Source organism: Sarcophilus harrisii, chromosome 4, assembly GCF_902635505.1.
Source record: "Sarcophilus harrisii chromosome 4, mSarHar1.11, whole genome shotgun sequence".
In the NCBI taxonomy this organism is placed as follows: Eukaryota; Metazoa; Chordata; class Mammalia; order Dasyuromorphia; family Dasyuridae; genus Sarcophilus; species Sarcophilus harrisii.
Genome location: NC_045429.1, coordinates 102,201,462 through 102,219,260, shown reverse-complemented (window position 1 = coordinate 102,219,260; position 17,799 = coordinate 102,201,462). Strand labels below are relative to the sequence as shown.

The window sequence follows — 17,799 nt, the reverse complement described above, 5'->3', positions numbered from 1 at the left end:
TTTTTCTCTGCGCATTATAATCTCTTTGAGGGCAAGAATGGTTACAATTTCTGCCTTTGTTTCTTCAATGCTGGGTCAGACATTCAGTAGCTTTTCAATAAATACTGTTGAATCATTTGGTCTTCTTTTTTCCCCCCTGGTGCTTTATATCTTTTGTCCCCAACCTTGAAATTACTGTAACATTATAATAAATTATTTTTTTTGGAAAGTGCTCTATAGACATTAGTACAAGATGAACATGACAGTTCCAAGACATTACAACAGCATTAAAATCCTTAACTGTGGATGTGGGTAATCTCCAGAGGACAGGGTTTCATTGCTGTCCATTACCATCCTTGCTGACCTTCTGGTAAGCAAGGTAATACAACACCTCATCCCAGTCATTTATGAGATTTAAAACACAAAGTCATTGGATGTGTTTTCTCATCTGTGAGTTACAATCCTTCTCACGAGCTGGAGATTTGGTTTGCTTTGTAGAAAGGATAAGATTGTGGTTTTAACTAGAGTAGTTGCTTGAGAATAGGGGTGTAATTATGTCATGTGCATTGAATGCCTGGATCCTGTTCCCAACACACACACGCACACACGCACGCACACACACACACACACACACACGCACCTGCTACCTAGGAGACGGAGACATGTTTTACTATCTCTTTTTAGTGACCAAGAGTTTAGTCTTGTAATTACTTTTTGTTCAACTTCCTTCCTTAGTTATTTTATTGTCCTCATAATATCTTGTTATCCAGGAAGATTTTAAGAAGGCCCAGGGTGACAATTTAACCAAGGTGGTATGTGAGCCTAAGGTGTCTGATCCAGAGGCCGGAACCCAGGACTGCTCCCTAATCCTGGCTCAATCTGAAGTAAATCCAAGCTGCCTGATCTTGGTTCTGGATTCAAAAGGTGGTGAGTGATGAGCCTGTTTGGCACTCAGGCAGCTGGGAGGGTTGGGAGGCAAGGGATGGCTCTGGGGGTGAGTGAGCATTGGACTAGACAGCTCCCTAGTGCTTAAGAGAGGGGCTCTTTCGTGAGGCTAGAGAGACTGGGACACAAAACTCTCCTAAAATGGAATAGTAGGGCAGAGGAGGCGTGGAAGAGGGTAAACCAGGACAGGTTCCCAAATGTACTAACTTCTGTTCCTAATTCCAGATATTTCTCACATGCTCCAAGTCATGAATAAGCACAAATCTAATCTGGAAAAGGTAAGGCCTTTGAGGTGATCTTTGAATCCTGGAGCTCAAGACTTTTGTTGGCAGAAAGGAATGGCTTTTTTAGGCCCTTCTCCCACTTTCCGCTACCTTTTCCCTGGTCAGGGAAAGTTTGCTCTTCTCTTGAATAATTTTCATCAAAGATCCCAATCCCCTTCTGAATCTGAGCCAAATTGCAGCTACTCTGTTAAGAGAGGAATTAAAGGCTGCCACGGAGAATTGGATCTATGGGAGGATCTGAAAAAGAAAGTCCAGAAGGGGCTTAGGAAAACTGTAGAGGAAGCAGGAACAGGAGAGAAGGGAAGAGGCCATAAGCAAGTCTAATAAAACAATGACTTATATTTTCATGTGGTAATAAAATGTTTTGACATCCATTCTCATTGACTTCTTTGGTGGAATATGTAGATTGTGGAGGTGATAAGGTGGAAAAAGGATCTCAGAACTTCTGTAGGCCAATCCCAGAATAAATTTAATTTACTAAGTGAGTCCTACCAAAAATGAATCAGCTTACCTAAAAGACCCATAAGGGACAGGGGGGTAACACGATGGATAGAGTGCCAGGCCTGGAGTCAGGAAGACTCCTCTTCCTGAGTTCAAATCTGGCCTCAGATACTTAACTAGCTCTGTGACCCTGGGCAAGTCACTTAACCCTGTTTGCTTCAGTTTCCTCATCTGTCAAATAGGAGTGCAGACTCTATGGTCCCTCCCAACTTTAGCTCTGTGAGTGAAGTGAAATTATAGTCTAAATCCAATGTTCTTTTCTATATGATGTGCTAGAAGGTATAATAGATAGCATTCTTTTTTGGCCTGGCATCTGTCATTTTACTGTTGAGGAAACTTATTCTATCAATGTAGATAGGTCAGTGAGTTATTCATCAGGCATTTAGAAGCAGCTGCTATGTGCCAGACATTGTACTAGGGGCTGAGAACACAAAAGAGATAAAGCTATGACCCCTTCCCTTAAAGGGCTCACATTTGAATGTGGGAGACAACATGGTAACAGTCCCAGGATATACAAGATCTGTACCATGTAAATCAGAGACAATATCAGAGGGTACTCTACAAGTTGTGGTCTGAAAGAGGTGATTTGTTACAATTCCAGGTGATTTGTTCAGGTTCTTTGTTAGACAAGTTCTTTTGATCTATCCACTAGATCACAATGCCCCTCAGTACAAAGTTATTCCCATTTTGTAGATGAGGAAACTGAGACCAGAGAGAAACTAACCCCCAAGTTACACAATGGTAACATAGGTAAATGACAGAGGAGGAATTTGAATCCCAGGTTACTGGAGTCCAGATCTTCCCAAAGTAGCAAGTGGGAGTACTGTCATCCTTGATGCATTTATCCCTTTGTCTCTGGCACATATACAGCTTTGCCCCTGGATCTGTTCTTTTTATTTCCAAGAGAGCACACACTCACTCATACCTACCCATCTCACTCATACCTACTCACCCATATTCACACTCGCTCACATACAAACACATGCTCAGAGGAACATTTCAAGTTGATTTTTATTTTAATGTTATAATGTAAAAAAGATCCTTATATTTGACCCACAGTCTCAGAGTCAGCCTCCCCTGTACCCATGATTCACAGCTTTGACTTGGCTCCCAAAATGTAGGAAGAAAAGAATTTGGTTTCTCCTCCAGAGTCTTTATTCTTCTCCCATCCTCCCTTTCCATCACTGCCTTCCTAGAGTGACAGGTCTTTGTCTATATTCTCATTGCTCCTAGTTAGGGATCCAGGACTTCCAGGAGCAGGACATCCGGAGTCACCAAAGCTATTCCCGAAAAACACTGATTGCCTTGGTCACCTCAGGTCTTCTGTTGGCAGCATTGGGCACGGCTGGCTACTTCCTCATGAACCGTCGGAGCTGGAGCCCTGCAGGAGAGAGGCTGGTCAGTTCTGGGAGCTGGTGGGGACACCAGGGTTCTTTAAGAGAGTATCAGAGATTTTGCAATCAGTCATAGAATGATCATAATAACATAGCTATAATGTCAGAGTGACCTTTGAAGTTCACATAGCCTAACCCTATCATTGTAAAGATCAGGGAAACTGAGACCTACGGGTGTGGGGAAAATAGGAGAGCTTTCCCACTAGAAATAAAAGACTTTCCCTGGCTCTCCTCTTCCATATACATCCAACTTTAACAGAGCAGCAGGTGGTGATTTATGGGAGAGAGAGGGTCCTTTACTCACTGGAGTTCAGCTTGTGAAGGAAAACCTCTGTCTTTAGTGGATAGAAATTCATGCTAAGGATCTGCATTCATTGCGGCCTGGGGTAGAAAAACTATAGAGTTGGGGGTATGTGTGGTGGTGGTAGAGGAAGGATAAGAGTCTTTAAAAGAATCCAAACTTATTTATAAAACAATTCTATTCTGGAAGATACCATCAGGTCTCTTCTTTTGTCCCATAGGTGGGTAGTGAATGTACCAGTCATTAGCCCACCTGAACTTCTTTGGTCAGAAAGCAGTTGGGGCTGAAAGAAGAGATAAGAGAGGGAAAGCTGTGGGCTTCTCTCTGGGAAGCTCTGTTTACCGGCCTGCCATCCTGATAAGCTTAGCCACCCCAGAAATGTGCTCTGGCCAAGGGGGACCACCCAAGTCAAGTCTCCCCACCAGGCCAACCTCTTTTCATACAGTGACATGGTTTGGTGCCTTTCTCCTTTGTCCCCAGGAGCTGGAACCCTGACCTGTTCTTCAGGAAGAATGGAGTCTTCAAATACAGATGTCACCCCTGTCCTCCTCCCTTCCTTTTGTTGTCTCTCTCATTGGGACCCACACCAATTGATCCCATATTTTCCTGTTTCAATAATGCTCCCTTTATTTATATACTGTCTAGGGAGAAGACCCCTATTACACAGAGAACGGTGGAGGCCAGGGTTATGGTGCAGGCTCTGGGGCCAGCCTTGATTCACAGGAAAAGGCCACTCAGAACCGAGGGGCCCAAGAGAATGGGACCAGCCAGGCTACATCCAGCAATGGCCACTCCTCAAGGCAGCACGTGGTGGCTGATACTGAACTGTGATGCACCAAGAAAGGATGGAGTTGGTGGGGCCAGAGAAAAAAGACCCTCCTCTCCAGAGCTCTCGATGGCCTCTCCCCACCCTTACTTCCCTGCTGACCATGTAGCACCCCACTTCCCAGATCGTTCTTACCCTTTACTATTGTCCCTCTCTCATCACACATACCTTTCTTGTGCCCTAAGTTGGATTGGGGGGAGGAAGCTCTCTTATTACCGGATGCCCAGTTCAGTGATGCCTGTTTTGACTGTACAGAGTGCCTACCTGGGGACCCCAACTCTCTTACCTTGGTCTGTTTGGGACCAGGGTGTGACAAGAAAGAGCCAAGGCTCTAGAGCCCATATATAGGACTCTATAAATAGGGGCTGGGCTCCTGGGGCATGAGCCAAGCTCCAGATGAATCTCTTTCCTACTAGATCAGAGAGTTAGTTATCTCTGCCACATTCGTCTTTCTCCCCACCTCTACCTCTATCCCAGACCCCACTCTTCTATTGCTAATTCCTAGGAAGAGAGGAGAAGTTGGAACTGTAAATGCTTCTGTGGAGGATGCCTATTATTCAGGGCCATTCCTTCTATTTTTTTCCTTTCCTGTAAGAAAGCCACATTAAACCACTTTCTATCCTTCCTCCCTGTATAACAAGACTAAAACACCTTATTTTCCCCAAATGCTTCCCTCTATCTTCCTACAAAGCAGAATTGGCTGTCCTTTCCTTCCCTCTTAAGCCCAACACAACAGCCAGTTCCCCTGCAAGCAAATATGCCCATGGGCAGCTGTTAATTGGGGACTACAACTAATCAGATTCCTATTTTTGTGTGTGTGTGTGTGTGCCCATGCATTTGTAGGTATGTATACTGGTATGTAGGAGCATACTAGTGATAGCAAATTGTACTCAATCTTGGCTTCCTCTGGGGAAAGTGGGGTGGGGGGAGTTGAGACCACAAGCCTTTTCTTCCCAGGGAACAAGGGAAGCTTTTGCCAGCTTCTGTTGCCTCTGGCTTCCCTAAGAAAATGTCCAAATGAGGCTTGGGAAGGCAAAAAAAAAATCAGCCTTGCTGACTGTCTCAATCTTGACCTCTCACCCCTAACCCCTAGCCCCTCCATCCCTGCCAAGGTCCTTATTTCTCTAGCTCTTTTAGCCCTCTTTGTTCACTACCAGGAGTCATCCTCTTGGGAGAAAAGGATAGAATAGTTTTGGGGAGGGAGGAAGCAGGAGTCCCTGTGTTCAACAGCCTTTAGAAGCATCACTTTCCAGAGGTTGAGAAGAGGGTTGTAGTTTTGAGGTTTTTTCCACTTTGAAAAAAATGTTTGTAAATACTGTAATTAAAGCGATAGTAAAACGGGTATGTTTCTATTGATGCTGTCTAGACTTGTTATTCAGTAAGCATTTAGTTAGCACTTATTTTACTAGGTTTGAGGAACTAAACACTTGAAAATAAAAAAGGTAAAAACACGATCCCTGCTTTCAAGGAGTTTACATTCTAATGGGGGAAGAAAAGCAAAAACCATATCTGAGATAATGACTGCCTACCTGCTTGTTGGAAAGGGGAACCTCTGTCTGAGGAGGATTGTTTGTAGAGTACACCATCCCAAAGGCCAATGAGCCTCTGCTCCCTCCATTTGTCAACACTGAGGAAAAAAATCTAACTCCAGGGGTGTGTGTTAGGGGGGCATTTCTTCAGGACAGTAGGTATAGTGCCAACCTGGAGAGAAGTGCTACTCCTACAAGATCCTGAAAAATTCTAAGGGGGAAAAAGGAGGAAGAGATGTTTTAAGTTCCCTTGCAAAAGAAAAATGGAAAGATCCAACATCAAAGGTATATATTATTGGTCTTGGCAAAATAATGAACTATGAGTGTAAGGATGACCAATACAATAGGAATTTTGGAGGGGTGTGGGAATTGCATTAGACCTAGCCCATTACAGAGATCTATTCTATGAGTTCTGGGTCTATTTTCTATACAGCTCCCTAGATAGGCAGACTTTTTAATATCTAAGTAAGAATATAAAAGGAGGGAGTAATAAACAAAGGCTTGTCCCTTTTCTACCATCTATGAAATGGAAATATTTAAAAATAACTTCTATTAATCTCAGGATAGTAATAGAGAACATACTTTATAAACCAAAGGCACTAAAGAAATGTGAATTATTATCATCCCTGGCTGTCCTTTCAGGACCCTCTGGTCTCAAGGACCAGAGAACCTAGAGATATTTGAGAAATTCACTGTCCAGATATCCTATCACCTGTTAAGACATTCTCTTTCACCCACCACCTTAGGAGAATAAATGTAAATGAAACCTCATACGCCCTCTTTCCCACTCCCAGACTTTCTTTAGCTTTCTCTGGCCTTAAAAAGCCAAGCGGGCATAATATTAGTCCCAGCTGCACAACAGTAACTCCAGGAAATTTACAGGGTGTGTAAATAGTGACAAGAGCTACCAGGGCCAAAGGAAGGTCAGATCCTAGCATCCTTATCTGGCCTGGAGCAGGCCTTCCCTCTCCAATAGCTTCCTAGAACTTACCCCTCCCAATTCTTTTATCCTTGGGTTTTTCCTGGCCTCATATTCAGCATCTATGTTCCCTGAGACTATTGGAGGAAAGGGAATCTCTGTTGGAAAAATCCAAAGAAAAGTATCCTGTGTTGAGGCAGAGCAGGGAGAAAGCCTAGGATGCTTGGAAAGGGAGGATGGGTTTTTGTAACTATTGTGGCAACTTCTCTAAAAATATGGGAAGGGGGAATTGGGGTGCCATTATCAATAAACTATATTTCCTGGGGACAGATAATTTGATTTTTGTCTCTGGATCTCCAGAAGCAGCGTACAGTGCTTGACACACAGTTTGGAGACAATGTTTGGGGGGGAGGTGAGGAGAGGAGGTCAGTTCACTGTGATAGCTGGGAAGTCAGGTCCCTTTCTCTGATACCTCAGGGAGGTCCCACCCTGGAGGAACTAGTCAAATAGCAATGTGACACTTGCCCCACCTACTGGTCTTTGAGAGTTCATGCCGTTTGGCCCTGTCCAAAGCTTTCCATAAAGCCATGGGAACAGGGGAACAGGGGAACAGGGGAACAGCGGAGGATTTCATAGCAGTTCAGCTGGAAGGGGCTTTCGAAGTTTGGAGAAATCCTTTCAAATGTATCTATGTTCTGGGCTCCTCTCCCTTTTGTCCCATTTCCCCTTTAGCAAAAACTCATGGCCCCTAGCCAGCTTTGGACATTCTCCGCAGGGCTGGTTATGGGGGAAATGGAAAGGTGGGGAGGAGAAGTATTGAATTACCTCTACAGTTTTGCCTTTAGGACATTCTGGTCAAAAGCCTTGTTCTTGGTGATTTATGACCTGGCTTTCCTAGATCATAGAATGTTTGAGCTGGAAAGAGCTGGAAAGAGGATGTCGGACAACCCCCTCTCATTTTGCAGGCTTGCCCAAGGTCAACTAGGTAGCCGGAGTAGAGCCAGAATTCAAACCCAAGTTGTCTGATTACAAACCCGGTGTTCTTGTTGTAGTGTTGTGAAATATCTCCTTGTGAGGGCTTGTCCATCAGTCATTGCAATGATTAGGAGCCCTGGGCTTAGGGAGAGGGGAAAGGGGAGCCCCAGTGTGCAACAACAAAGTGAAATAAAAAACCTAATTTGATCTTATGCTGCATGAAGAGGAGAATGGAAAGGGTAATTTATTGTGTACCTACCGTGTGCAAGTCACTATGCCAGGCTTGGGTGGGGGTATCATCCACTAAAGATGAATAAGACATGATTTCTTTTCTCAAGGGGATGTACCATCTAGCCAAAAAGAATTAGATATACACAATCATAGCTACAATACTAAGCAGTATTTCATGGCTTGGTATAAAAGGTGTTACAAATTTCAGAGAGAGGAAGAAGTCACTCCTGGCTGGGAGCCAGATGTAGGAGCAATTAGGGAAGACTTCATGGAGAATGTGGCATTGGAGTCAAGCCTTAAATAAGGAGGATTTTGACAGGCAGAAATAGGATGAGGGCATCCAAGAAAAAAGCATAGGTAAAGGGAGCCAAGGATGATAAAGACACATTGAGTTGGCACATGGAAAATGTGTTAGAGAGTGGTAGAAGATCAAGTTGGAAAGATAGATTGGAACTGGATCTGAGGGCTTTGAATGATGCAATTAGAAGTTACTGTTTAGGAACCATTCAAGATTTTTGAACTAAGGAATGATAGGATCAAAATGATGCATCCTAAAGACTAATTTACCCATTAAGTCATTCAGTAGGGAAAAGTCATTGGAGGATATTGGACAAAGAAGAGATTGGAGGAGGGAGATCAGATAGGTATCCAGGTGGCAAGTGAGCAAAGGACATGGAGATAGTAGTGGTAATGGTATGAAGGGGACAAGTATTAAAAACTTTTAGAATATAGAATAGACAAGAGATGGTGATCTGAGCCCCCTGCTTTGCTGGTGTGGCTGGGTCAAACAGGGGTATGTTAAACTCATGTCAAGATTGTACCAATGCCCACAATCACAATCAGAGGTCTAGGCTTTGGGGAAACAAGCTGAGTCAGATGAACAGTTTGTACCTCAATACTTATTTCTTAGCCTGAGTCCCTGTTCTTAATAATAGCAAATATTTGTACAATGCCTATTATATACCAGACACTGCTGGCACTTGATAAATATCTCATTTCATCCTCACAATAACTCGGGAGCTAGGTGCTATTATTATCTGCATTTTACAGATGGGGAAACTGAGGCAAACACTGGTCACATGACACAGCTAGTAGGTATCAAGAGCTCAAATTTGAATTAAATTCTTCTTGATTTCGACCTGGTATTGAGTCCACAGCATCACCTACTTGCTGCTGTTCTTGCAATGGATTTCCTGCTTCTTTTGCAATCACTTGGATTTTAGGGCTTTAAAGAAAGTCTGGCCTATGGTTCCAACTTGCTTCCATTCCAATGAAAATCAGCTCTTGCCTCTTTTCTACATGAGCATGCTTCTTAACCAAAGACCAGAGCCTTATCCTAATCACCTGCACTCTCTTGCTTAGCACACATTAGGCATTTAATAAATGCTAGTTGATTGACTGATTGCACATCTTGCCTCCAAACTCTGCTGGATTTTCCAGTGACATTTATGTGACCAGCCAGCAAAGTGGGTAGAGTTTTAGATTTGAAGTCTAGAAGATCTGAGCTCAAATTGTACCTCGGTTACTTGACAACTTCCTTCAGCCTCAGTTTTCTCATCTGAAAATGGGAATAAAAATGGCACCTAGCTCAGAGAATTGTTGTGGAGATCAAATACATGTAAATCACTTTGCAAACCTTACAATTTTCATATAAATATTACTGTTATTACTATCAGTTGAATATTGGCATGGAGAACAAGAATCAGTGATGACCACCAGTTCGCTGCTGAGGAGGATTTGTGATAAGGAAGATAATAAATTATAGATATGTTGTCTTAGAAAAAAATCCATTCTCTGTATTGAGTGTGAGGTACTGATGAGCCCTGCAGATATCTAAAAGCTAGTCAGAGATCCGGAGAAAGACCTTGGAAGAGCCATCCAGGACAAAAATGGAGACACAAACATTGTCTGTAGAGAAGCATTAATAGTTAAACCATATGGGGAATAAGGGGAAAACCAACTGCAGAAAAGTTATTGTTGGGGGTACAGCACTAGAAGAAGGTTCATCCTTAATGAGCGAAGGGAGGAAAAATAAAGTAGAGCAAAAAAGAGTGGTCAGCAGATAATCATAACTTGCAAGCTACCAAAAGCCAAGGAAGGAAAAAAATTCCTGGAAGAAGATGGTGATTCACCATAAGAAAAATAATAATAGCCAATATTCATTGTTGCTCAGTTGTTGCAGTAAGGTCCAATCTTGATGATTTCATTTGAGATTTTCTTGACAAAGATACTGGAATGTTTTGCCATTTCCTTTTCCAGTTCAATTTACACTTGAGGAAAATAAGGAAAACAGGGATGAATTACTAGCCTAGGATCATATAGCTAGTAAGTATCTGAAGCTGGATTTGAACTCATGAAGATGAGTCTTTCTCATTTCAAGCTCATTGCACCATCTGGCTGCCCATAACAGATTTGTTGTTGTTCGGTAGTATCTGACTTTTTGTGATACCATGTGGGAATTTCTTGGCAAAGATATTAGAATGGTTTGCCATTTCCTTCTCCGACTCATTTTACAAATAAGGGAACTGAGGCAAACATGGTTAGATGACTTGCTGAGATTTTTTCAAAGTACCTACTTTGCATTAATTATCTCATTTGACTCTTAACAACAACTCTGTGAGGTGGGTGCTATTGTTATCCCCATTTCCTAGATGAAAAAACTGAGCTTGTGATATGCCCAGAGTCACATGGTTGCGTAAATGGGATCCAAACCCTGACTTCAAGTCCAATGCTCTATCCACTAAACTGCCTTAAATGCTGATATGAGAAATCTTATATAAGAGATCAAGGAGGAACAGGAGGAGAGCTTTGGATTGACAGGTCTCCAGTTCTCTTCAGTCCCCACTGCTTGTCAGTAAATTCATCCTATTGTCTAACCCTTCTGCTGTAATCTACACCCTTGAGCTGTGAATATATAAATCAGAGTGAAGAATCTTTCACGTATGATTTATTGATTATCTGCTACATGCAAAGCACAGTGCTATGAGCTGGGTAGGTTAGCCCTTTTAGCGTGCCAGAAAATAATGATGTGAAAGAAAGGCTTCCACATATGGACAGCTCATGTGTTCCAAAAATTCTGTCTGATATTCCAGATGAAGGTTGTACTCGAATGAGGACAAACAAAATGTAGTTACTGAAAATATGACAGCCGCAGCAGGCTAACAAACGAGGCAATCAGGGTAATCAGCCAGCGATGATTAATCGTAACACCTACTCATGGGTCAGATTGTGTGTTTGTGTGCGTGGGGGGTGCTATGAATCATGAACGTCTGATCTCAGAGGAATTGAAATTGTAAGTAGCTCAGAGGGCACTAAAAAGACGCATGGTGGGCATCAGTGAGCTGATGTGCGTTACCAGTGACGCCTTATGTGCGCAGGAGAGCAAGAAAGGCATCATGGGGGACATAGAGGGCTGACAGCGGAGGTGGACTGGCCATGAATGGAGAATGAGTAGCAACAGGTGGGCAGCCTTAGTGTTGCATGGTGCCCCAGGGAGATTAAGAAAAGCCAGAATAAGATCTCTGGTATATTGTTATTATTCAGTCGTGTCTGGCTCTCTGTGAACCATTTTGGGTGTTTCTTGACAGAAGTACTGGAGTGGTTTGCCATTTCCTTTTCCAATTCATTTTACAGATGAGGAAACTGAGGCAAACAGGAGTAAGTGACTTGCCCAGGTCACATAGCTAATAAATATTTAGATTTTAATTCAGCAAGATGGATCTTCCTAATTCTAAACCAGTGCTCTATCACTGTGCCACCTAATTTCCCCCTAGTATATTAGATGCATGCTTAATGGGAAGTTTTTTGGGAAAACATGAATAATTGGTTGGATGCAAAGGAAGGAAGGAAACAAGCATTTATTAGCTGCCTGCTATGTGCCAGGCACTCGACTAAGCACTTTACAAATATAACATTTGATCCCAACACTGACTTTGTGAAGCTAGTGCTACCTTATTTTACAGTTGAGGAAATTAAGACAAATAGTACTCAAAGTTCTTTCTAGCACATTTCTGAGTCTTGATTTACACTCAGATCTTCCTTACTCCATCTCTAATGCTGTATCCTCTATGCTACTTACCATAAAGGAGGCACAGAAGGTTCTGAAATATACCACACCAGTAAGATAACAGCTCCATTTAAATATTTGTATATATACACATAAATATTTGTATATATATGTATATGTATGAATAAAGAACAACAAACATGTATTTGTGTTTCATAGTCTGAAAAATGCTTTACACATATTATCTTATAGTATCCATGAAATAGTTATTAAATAGGGGAGTTAGGTGATTCAGTAGATAGAACACTGGGCTTGAAGTGAGCAAGGTCAGAGTTCAAATCCAGCCTCAGACATTTATTAGCTGTGTATCCTATGCAAGTTACTTAAACTCTATTTGCTCAGTTTCTTCAATTGTAAAATGAACTGGAGAAGGAAATGGCACACCACTTCAATATCTTTGCCAAAAAACCTCCATGGACAATATGGCATATGAGGTCATGAAGAGTCAAACATAATTATAAAGGACTTATTATTTGCCAAACATTTTGTTAGTTGCTGAGGACACAACATAAGGAGTTGATATTTGATTGGGAGACAACGCCACAAATAAAGGAGTAGGGATCAGGGAAGGGGATTTTCTGATTTGGGGAGTTACCAGGATTAGAAATGGAGCTGACACATACCCTTCCTAGTAACAATGGTAGGATTGATTTGATCATGGTTTTAGAATTGAAAAATAATGCATCTGGGGAGAGCCTTTGGAGAGAGGCAGGTAGATTGGCAAATAATTGGGTTTATGGCTTGAACCAGCTTTGATATAATAACCTATATGAGCCCTGCCCCCATCAGGACTTCTGGACATATATGAATGTTTATATGTGTGTGAGGTGATGTAATGTGGATAGAAAGTTGGCCAAAAGTCAGAAGGACCCAAGTTCAGTGCTGTATGATCCTGAGTAAGACACTTATTCTTTTTGTGCCATCAAATAGTCCTCTATTAACTGTAGGTTACAGTATAGTTTCTAATCTGCCTTGGTAGACACTTTTCTTATTGGGAGTTCTCTATGCCAATCAAACAATAAACATTTATTAAGCACCTGCCATGTGCCCAGCACTGTGCTAAGCACTGGGGAGACAAAAAGAGGCCTACCTTCTGGGAGTAGATAATCTCATAAGAGAACATGGCCTAAAAACATAGACAAAGCAACCTTTTTATAGTATAGCTAGGAAATAATTAACAGAGGGAAAGTGCTAAAATTTAGAGGGGTTGGGAAAGGCTTCTAGTAAAAGCTGGGATTTTAGTTGGAACTTAAAGGAAGCCAGGAGGTCAGGAGAAAGAGCTTTCCAGGCATAAGGAACAGCCAGAAAAAAATGCCTAAAGATAAAAAAGGAGGTCAGTGTCATTAGATGTCAGTGTCACTAGATGGAAGCATATATGGTGGGAAGTAAGGTTAAGAAGAATCTGAAGATGGGATGGAGTTAGCTCTCAAAGGGCTTTGAATATTTGAATATCAAACAGAACATTTTGTATTTGATTCTGGAGCAACAGGGAGTCACTGGAGTTTATTGAGTGTGTGTGTGTGCACGTGTGTGTGACAGAGAGAGAGAGGGGGGAGGGGGAGAAATGAAGAAAGAAAGAGAAAATGAGAGAGAGGGAAAGAGAGAAAAAAGAAGAAGAAGAAGAAGAAAGAGGAGGAGGAGGAGGAAGAGGAAAAGGAGGAGGAGGAAAAGGAGGAGGAGGAAAAAAAGAGGGAAGGCAGGGAAGGAGAGAATCTATTCTGTGCTTCAAGAAAATCAAAACAGCTATGGAATACAGATTGCATTGGGGACATATTTGAGGCAGGTAAGACCTACCAGCAAGCTCTTGTAATAATCACAGCATGGAGTGATGGGGGTCTGAACTAGAAGGTGTCAGAGGAAATAAAGGGGCATAATCAAGAAATGTTGCAAAGGTGAAATCATCAGGCCTTGGCAACAGTTTGGATATGGGGGATGAGAGTTCGTGAGGAATCCAGGACAACTCCTAGGCCTGGGAGATGGAGTTATCTTCTGCAATAAGAGGGAATATTTGCAAAGTGTTTTATGAATCTTAAAATACTACATAAATGCTAACTATGATTATTCCTTATAACTTTGTACAAGGCTCTATCTCTATCTCTATTTTAATACCTTTACCCTTCTGGTCATCTTCATTAGATTATAAGCTTTTTGAGGGCAGGGGGCTGTCTTTTGCTTCTTTTTATATCTCCCACACTTAGGTGCCCGGCACATAGAATGCACTTAATAAATGTTTATTGATTGATATGTCTACTTTTTTTTCTCCCCTTCTCCCACCTTCTCAAAATCAAGTGCCTCTAAGGAGATTATTGCCCCGGGACTAAAGCCCAAACAGTAGCTTAATATATGGAAGGCATGTGGAGGGGGAAAAAAAAGATGGTTCACATCTGGGTAGATTCCATTGCCTGTGTCTTCCTTTGGAAAGGGAGACCAGCAGTCCTAGTAGCTGTTTGTTGTCAGCCACTGGGAGATCAATTATGGGCTTACTTTTCTTTCCGTTGCTTTTCTTGTAGGGAGGGCACCCAGAAGGGTCGAATGATGTCACACTAAACTTAAGAGTTAGCAGCAGATCTGGCCTGAAGTAATTTAATTTTTCAGAGCCTCAGTTTATTCATATGTCAAATAAGAATAATAATTTTGGCTTGACCCTCTATCTGCCTCAGTTCCCCCATCTGTAAAATGGTGATAATTGTTGCAGCTACCTCTCAGAGTTGTTGTAAAGATAAAATGAGATTATATTTGTAAATTGCTACCCAATGGATAATTACTATTATTTTTCAATCTTAAAAAGATATTATGGCCTTACTTAATCCATAATAGGGTTGTTGTGAGGAAAGGACTAGAAAACACTTAGCACAATGCCTGGCACAAGTAAAAGCTTTATTCATGTTTATTGATTGATTGAAAGCCGGAAGAAATGTGAGCACTTGCAATTTTGGCAGCGTGGGAATAAACATCTTGTACTCCTCTGGCAGTGGCAGTTAGGTGGCTCAGTGGAAAGAGTGCCAGAAAGCAGATAGCATCAGAAAGACCCGAGTTCAAATTCAGCTTCAGACACTTACTAGCTGTGTGGTCCTAACAAGTGATTTCATCCTGTTTGCCTCAGTTTCCTTATCTGCAAAATGAGTGGAGAAGGAAATGGCAAACCACATCTAGTATCTTCAGTATAAAGAAAACCCCAGATGGAGACTAAATGTTGAATACAATTGAAATGATTGAACAATAACAATATTCCTCAGGAAACATCAGTTGATTGCTCAAGGTGGAAAGGAAAGTCCAAAGCTTTCACCAAAAAGATGGTCCAGTCATGTTACCTTTCTACTCAATAAACTCCAATGACTCCCTATCACCTGGAGGAACAAATGCAAAATCTTCTGCTTGACATTCAAAGTCTTTCATAGATCCCTTTTTTTCCCTCCCATCTTTCTAGTCTTATACTTTACTCCCCACCATATTCTGGCCTCTGGTCATTCCACAAACAAGAAACTCTTATCTCTTGTTCTGAAAATTTTTTCTAGCTGTCCCCATCCCTGGACTGGTCAATCCCATCTCTACCTGTTCACCTTCCTGACTTCCTTCAAATTCCAGCTCAATTCCTTTTGTCTACAAGAAGACTTCTCCAATCCCTTTTAATTCTACTCTTTTCTCTATTAATGACTTTCTCTATATTCTTTATATTATATTTATATTCTGCTTTGAATAGAAACTGTGAGAGTTTCCCCTCCCAGAATAATTAATTAATTTATTTAGAAAAAAATTGGGGGTGGGATTAGGATAAAAGAAGATTCTTTGCTTCAATTACTACCTAGCCTTAATCACTGAATGAATGCTGCCTCAGTCACTGAGACCTTAGCTTAAAAAGCCCAAGGTTTCCCATTGCATCCTGGGTCATCTTCAGTTATCCTGATTTATATCTGGCCACTGGACTCAAATATCTCTGGAGGAGAAAGTGAGGCAGGTGACTTTGCACAGCCTTCCCTCCCTTAAATGCAAGTCACTTGTATGTCAGGGCATCACTTCCTTGATGTCATAGTCCTACAAATGACAAACACCAACAAAAAATATGAATCTACTGGTTTACTTGATGCCCCAGTAGGTTGTAAGCTCTTAAAGGGTGGGAATTGTCTTTTGCTTCTTTTTGTATCCCCATTGCTTAGCACAGTGCCTGACATATAGGAGGTGCTTAATAAAAGCTCATGGATTGACAGGATGGATTCTAATTTCTCTCCTTCTGGATCAACAAAAGTCATACCAAACTCTCTCACACACGCTTCTTCCCCACTTTAGAGTATTGCAAAATACCTCACCCTTTTTTGAAGATGGTTTTGCCCAAAGCACCGAGAAATGTGCTTTTAACACACACACACACACAATCTCTGTTATTAGAATTTGCTACCTTTGTCTTTCTGATTTTTCTTATCTTCTATCCCAGGGGTTGGGTTTTCTCTGCCTTGGCAGGCTGATAACATGTGGAAGCATGAGAAAATGTCTAATTAATAGACTAATTAGTAGTACAAGTCTTTAATAGCTGATTATAGAAAAATCATTCAGCAGTGTCCCTCCCCATCGCTCGCCTGACTTATTTGTTTATTGCTATTGTGCCTCATAAGAACCACGGATATGAAATCAGATCACGTGGATTTGTAACCTGACTTTGCCATCAATTGCTTGGGTGACTTTGGGCAAAGCAATGAAAACCTCAGTCACTGCACCTATTAAAAAAGCAGGTTTGTCCGGATGACTTTTAAAGCCTCTTTTGGTGTTAAATCTATAATTCTTTGGGAATGATAGTAATAGTCAACTATTTACCCTTTAGGGATTATTTCTCTGACATATAGATGGTTATTGTTTTTTTTTTTTTTTCATTTATGTCTGACTCTATGGGACCCCATTTGGAGTTTCCTTAGCAGAGATACTGAAATGGTTTGCCATTTCCTTTTCCAACTCATTTTACAGATGAGAAAATGGAGGTAAATAGGATTAAGTGACCTGCCCAGGGTCATACAGTTTCTGAGACCAGGTTTGAACTCAGGAAGATGAGTCTCCCTGATTCCAGGCTCTGCACCATGCTACCTAATGTAGATAGTGAGCATTTAAATAAATGCTTGTTGATTGATTGATTACTAGGCAGTTTCTGATGTGTCATATGCTAGTCTGGAGGAGTTCACCTAGATAATAATAGCTAACATTTATACGGTGCTTTAAGAGCTTTCCATATATTATCACTTGGATGCCCCAGATCAGAGGAATTCTGGAAAGGAGCTGTTCTGGATACACTAGGCAATGTGGGGAGGTTCGGAGAAGGGGAGAAGGTTCTCCAGATGAGTAGAGGCCATGGCTGCTCAAGCCTGGCTGGTCCAGGAAGCCTTTAAAGATGATGGTGGTAGGGATGAAAACAGATATAAAAAGTGATTAACATCCCATTAATCCATTAACATAAAAGCAATTCACATTTCTTATCTCACCTCTTCTCACACTAGAACCTGGCTCCCTGAATTTCCCCTCCTTTCCCTGCTCTGAGCCACCTTCAGTTCCTTCCGACATTCAGTCTCTCCCTAGCCAGATCTCCCAGAGTGGATTCTGAGTCAGCATTTTAATTCCTGATTCATTAAGGCTATGTGACCTTAAGCAAGTCCTTTAATTTCTCAGGGAATTTGGAAGAACAAGTATAGATTAAGGATATTAAGAACCTAACTTTTAGAGCTGGGAGGGACCTCGGTGGACATCTAGTCTGGCCACCTGATTTTGCTGATGAAAAAACTTGTATAGTTAAATGACTCAAGATCATACAGGTAATTTGTCCTGAAGTGGGATTTGAATCCAGGTTTTCTGTGTCCAGAACCAGTGCTGAC

General features: G+C 41.7%; 1 protein-coding gene across 3 annotated transcripts in view; it reads left to right on the top strand.

Annotated features, from left to right (window-relative positions):
• CD34 (CD34 molecule) overlaps positions 1–5,684 on the top strand; it is a 33,678-nt gene extending 27,994 nt beyond the window's left edge. The window contains exons 5-8 of one of the 3 annotated variants that reach the window (XM_031937285.1): positions 750–903; positions 1,150–1,202; positions 2,943–3,107; positions 4,050–5,684. In XM_031937285.1, coding sequence (XP_031793145.1) covers positions 750–903; positions 1,150–1,202; positions 2,943–3,107; positions 4,050–4,235 — 558 coding nt within the window. In that variant the 3' untranslated portion in view covers positions 4,236–5,684. The other 2 variants (XM_003767657.4, XM_023501941.2) reach the window with 2 other exon arrangements.
• The last annotated feature ends 12,115 nt before the right edge of the window (positions 5,685–17,799 follow it).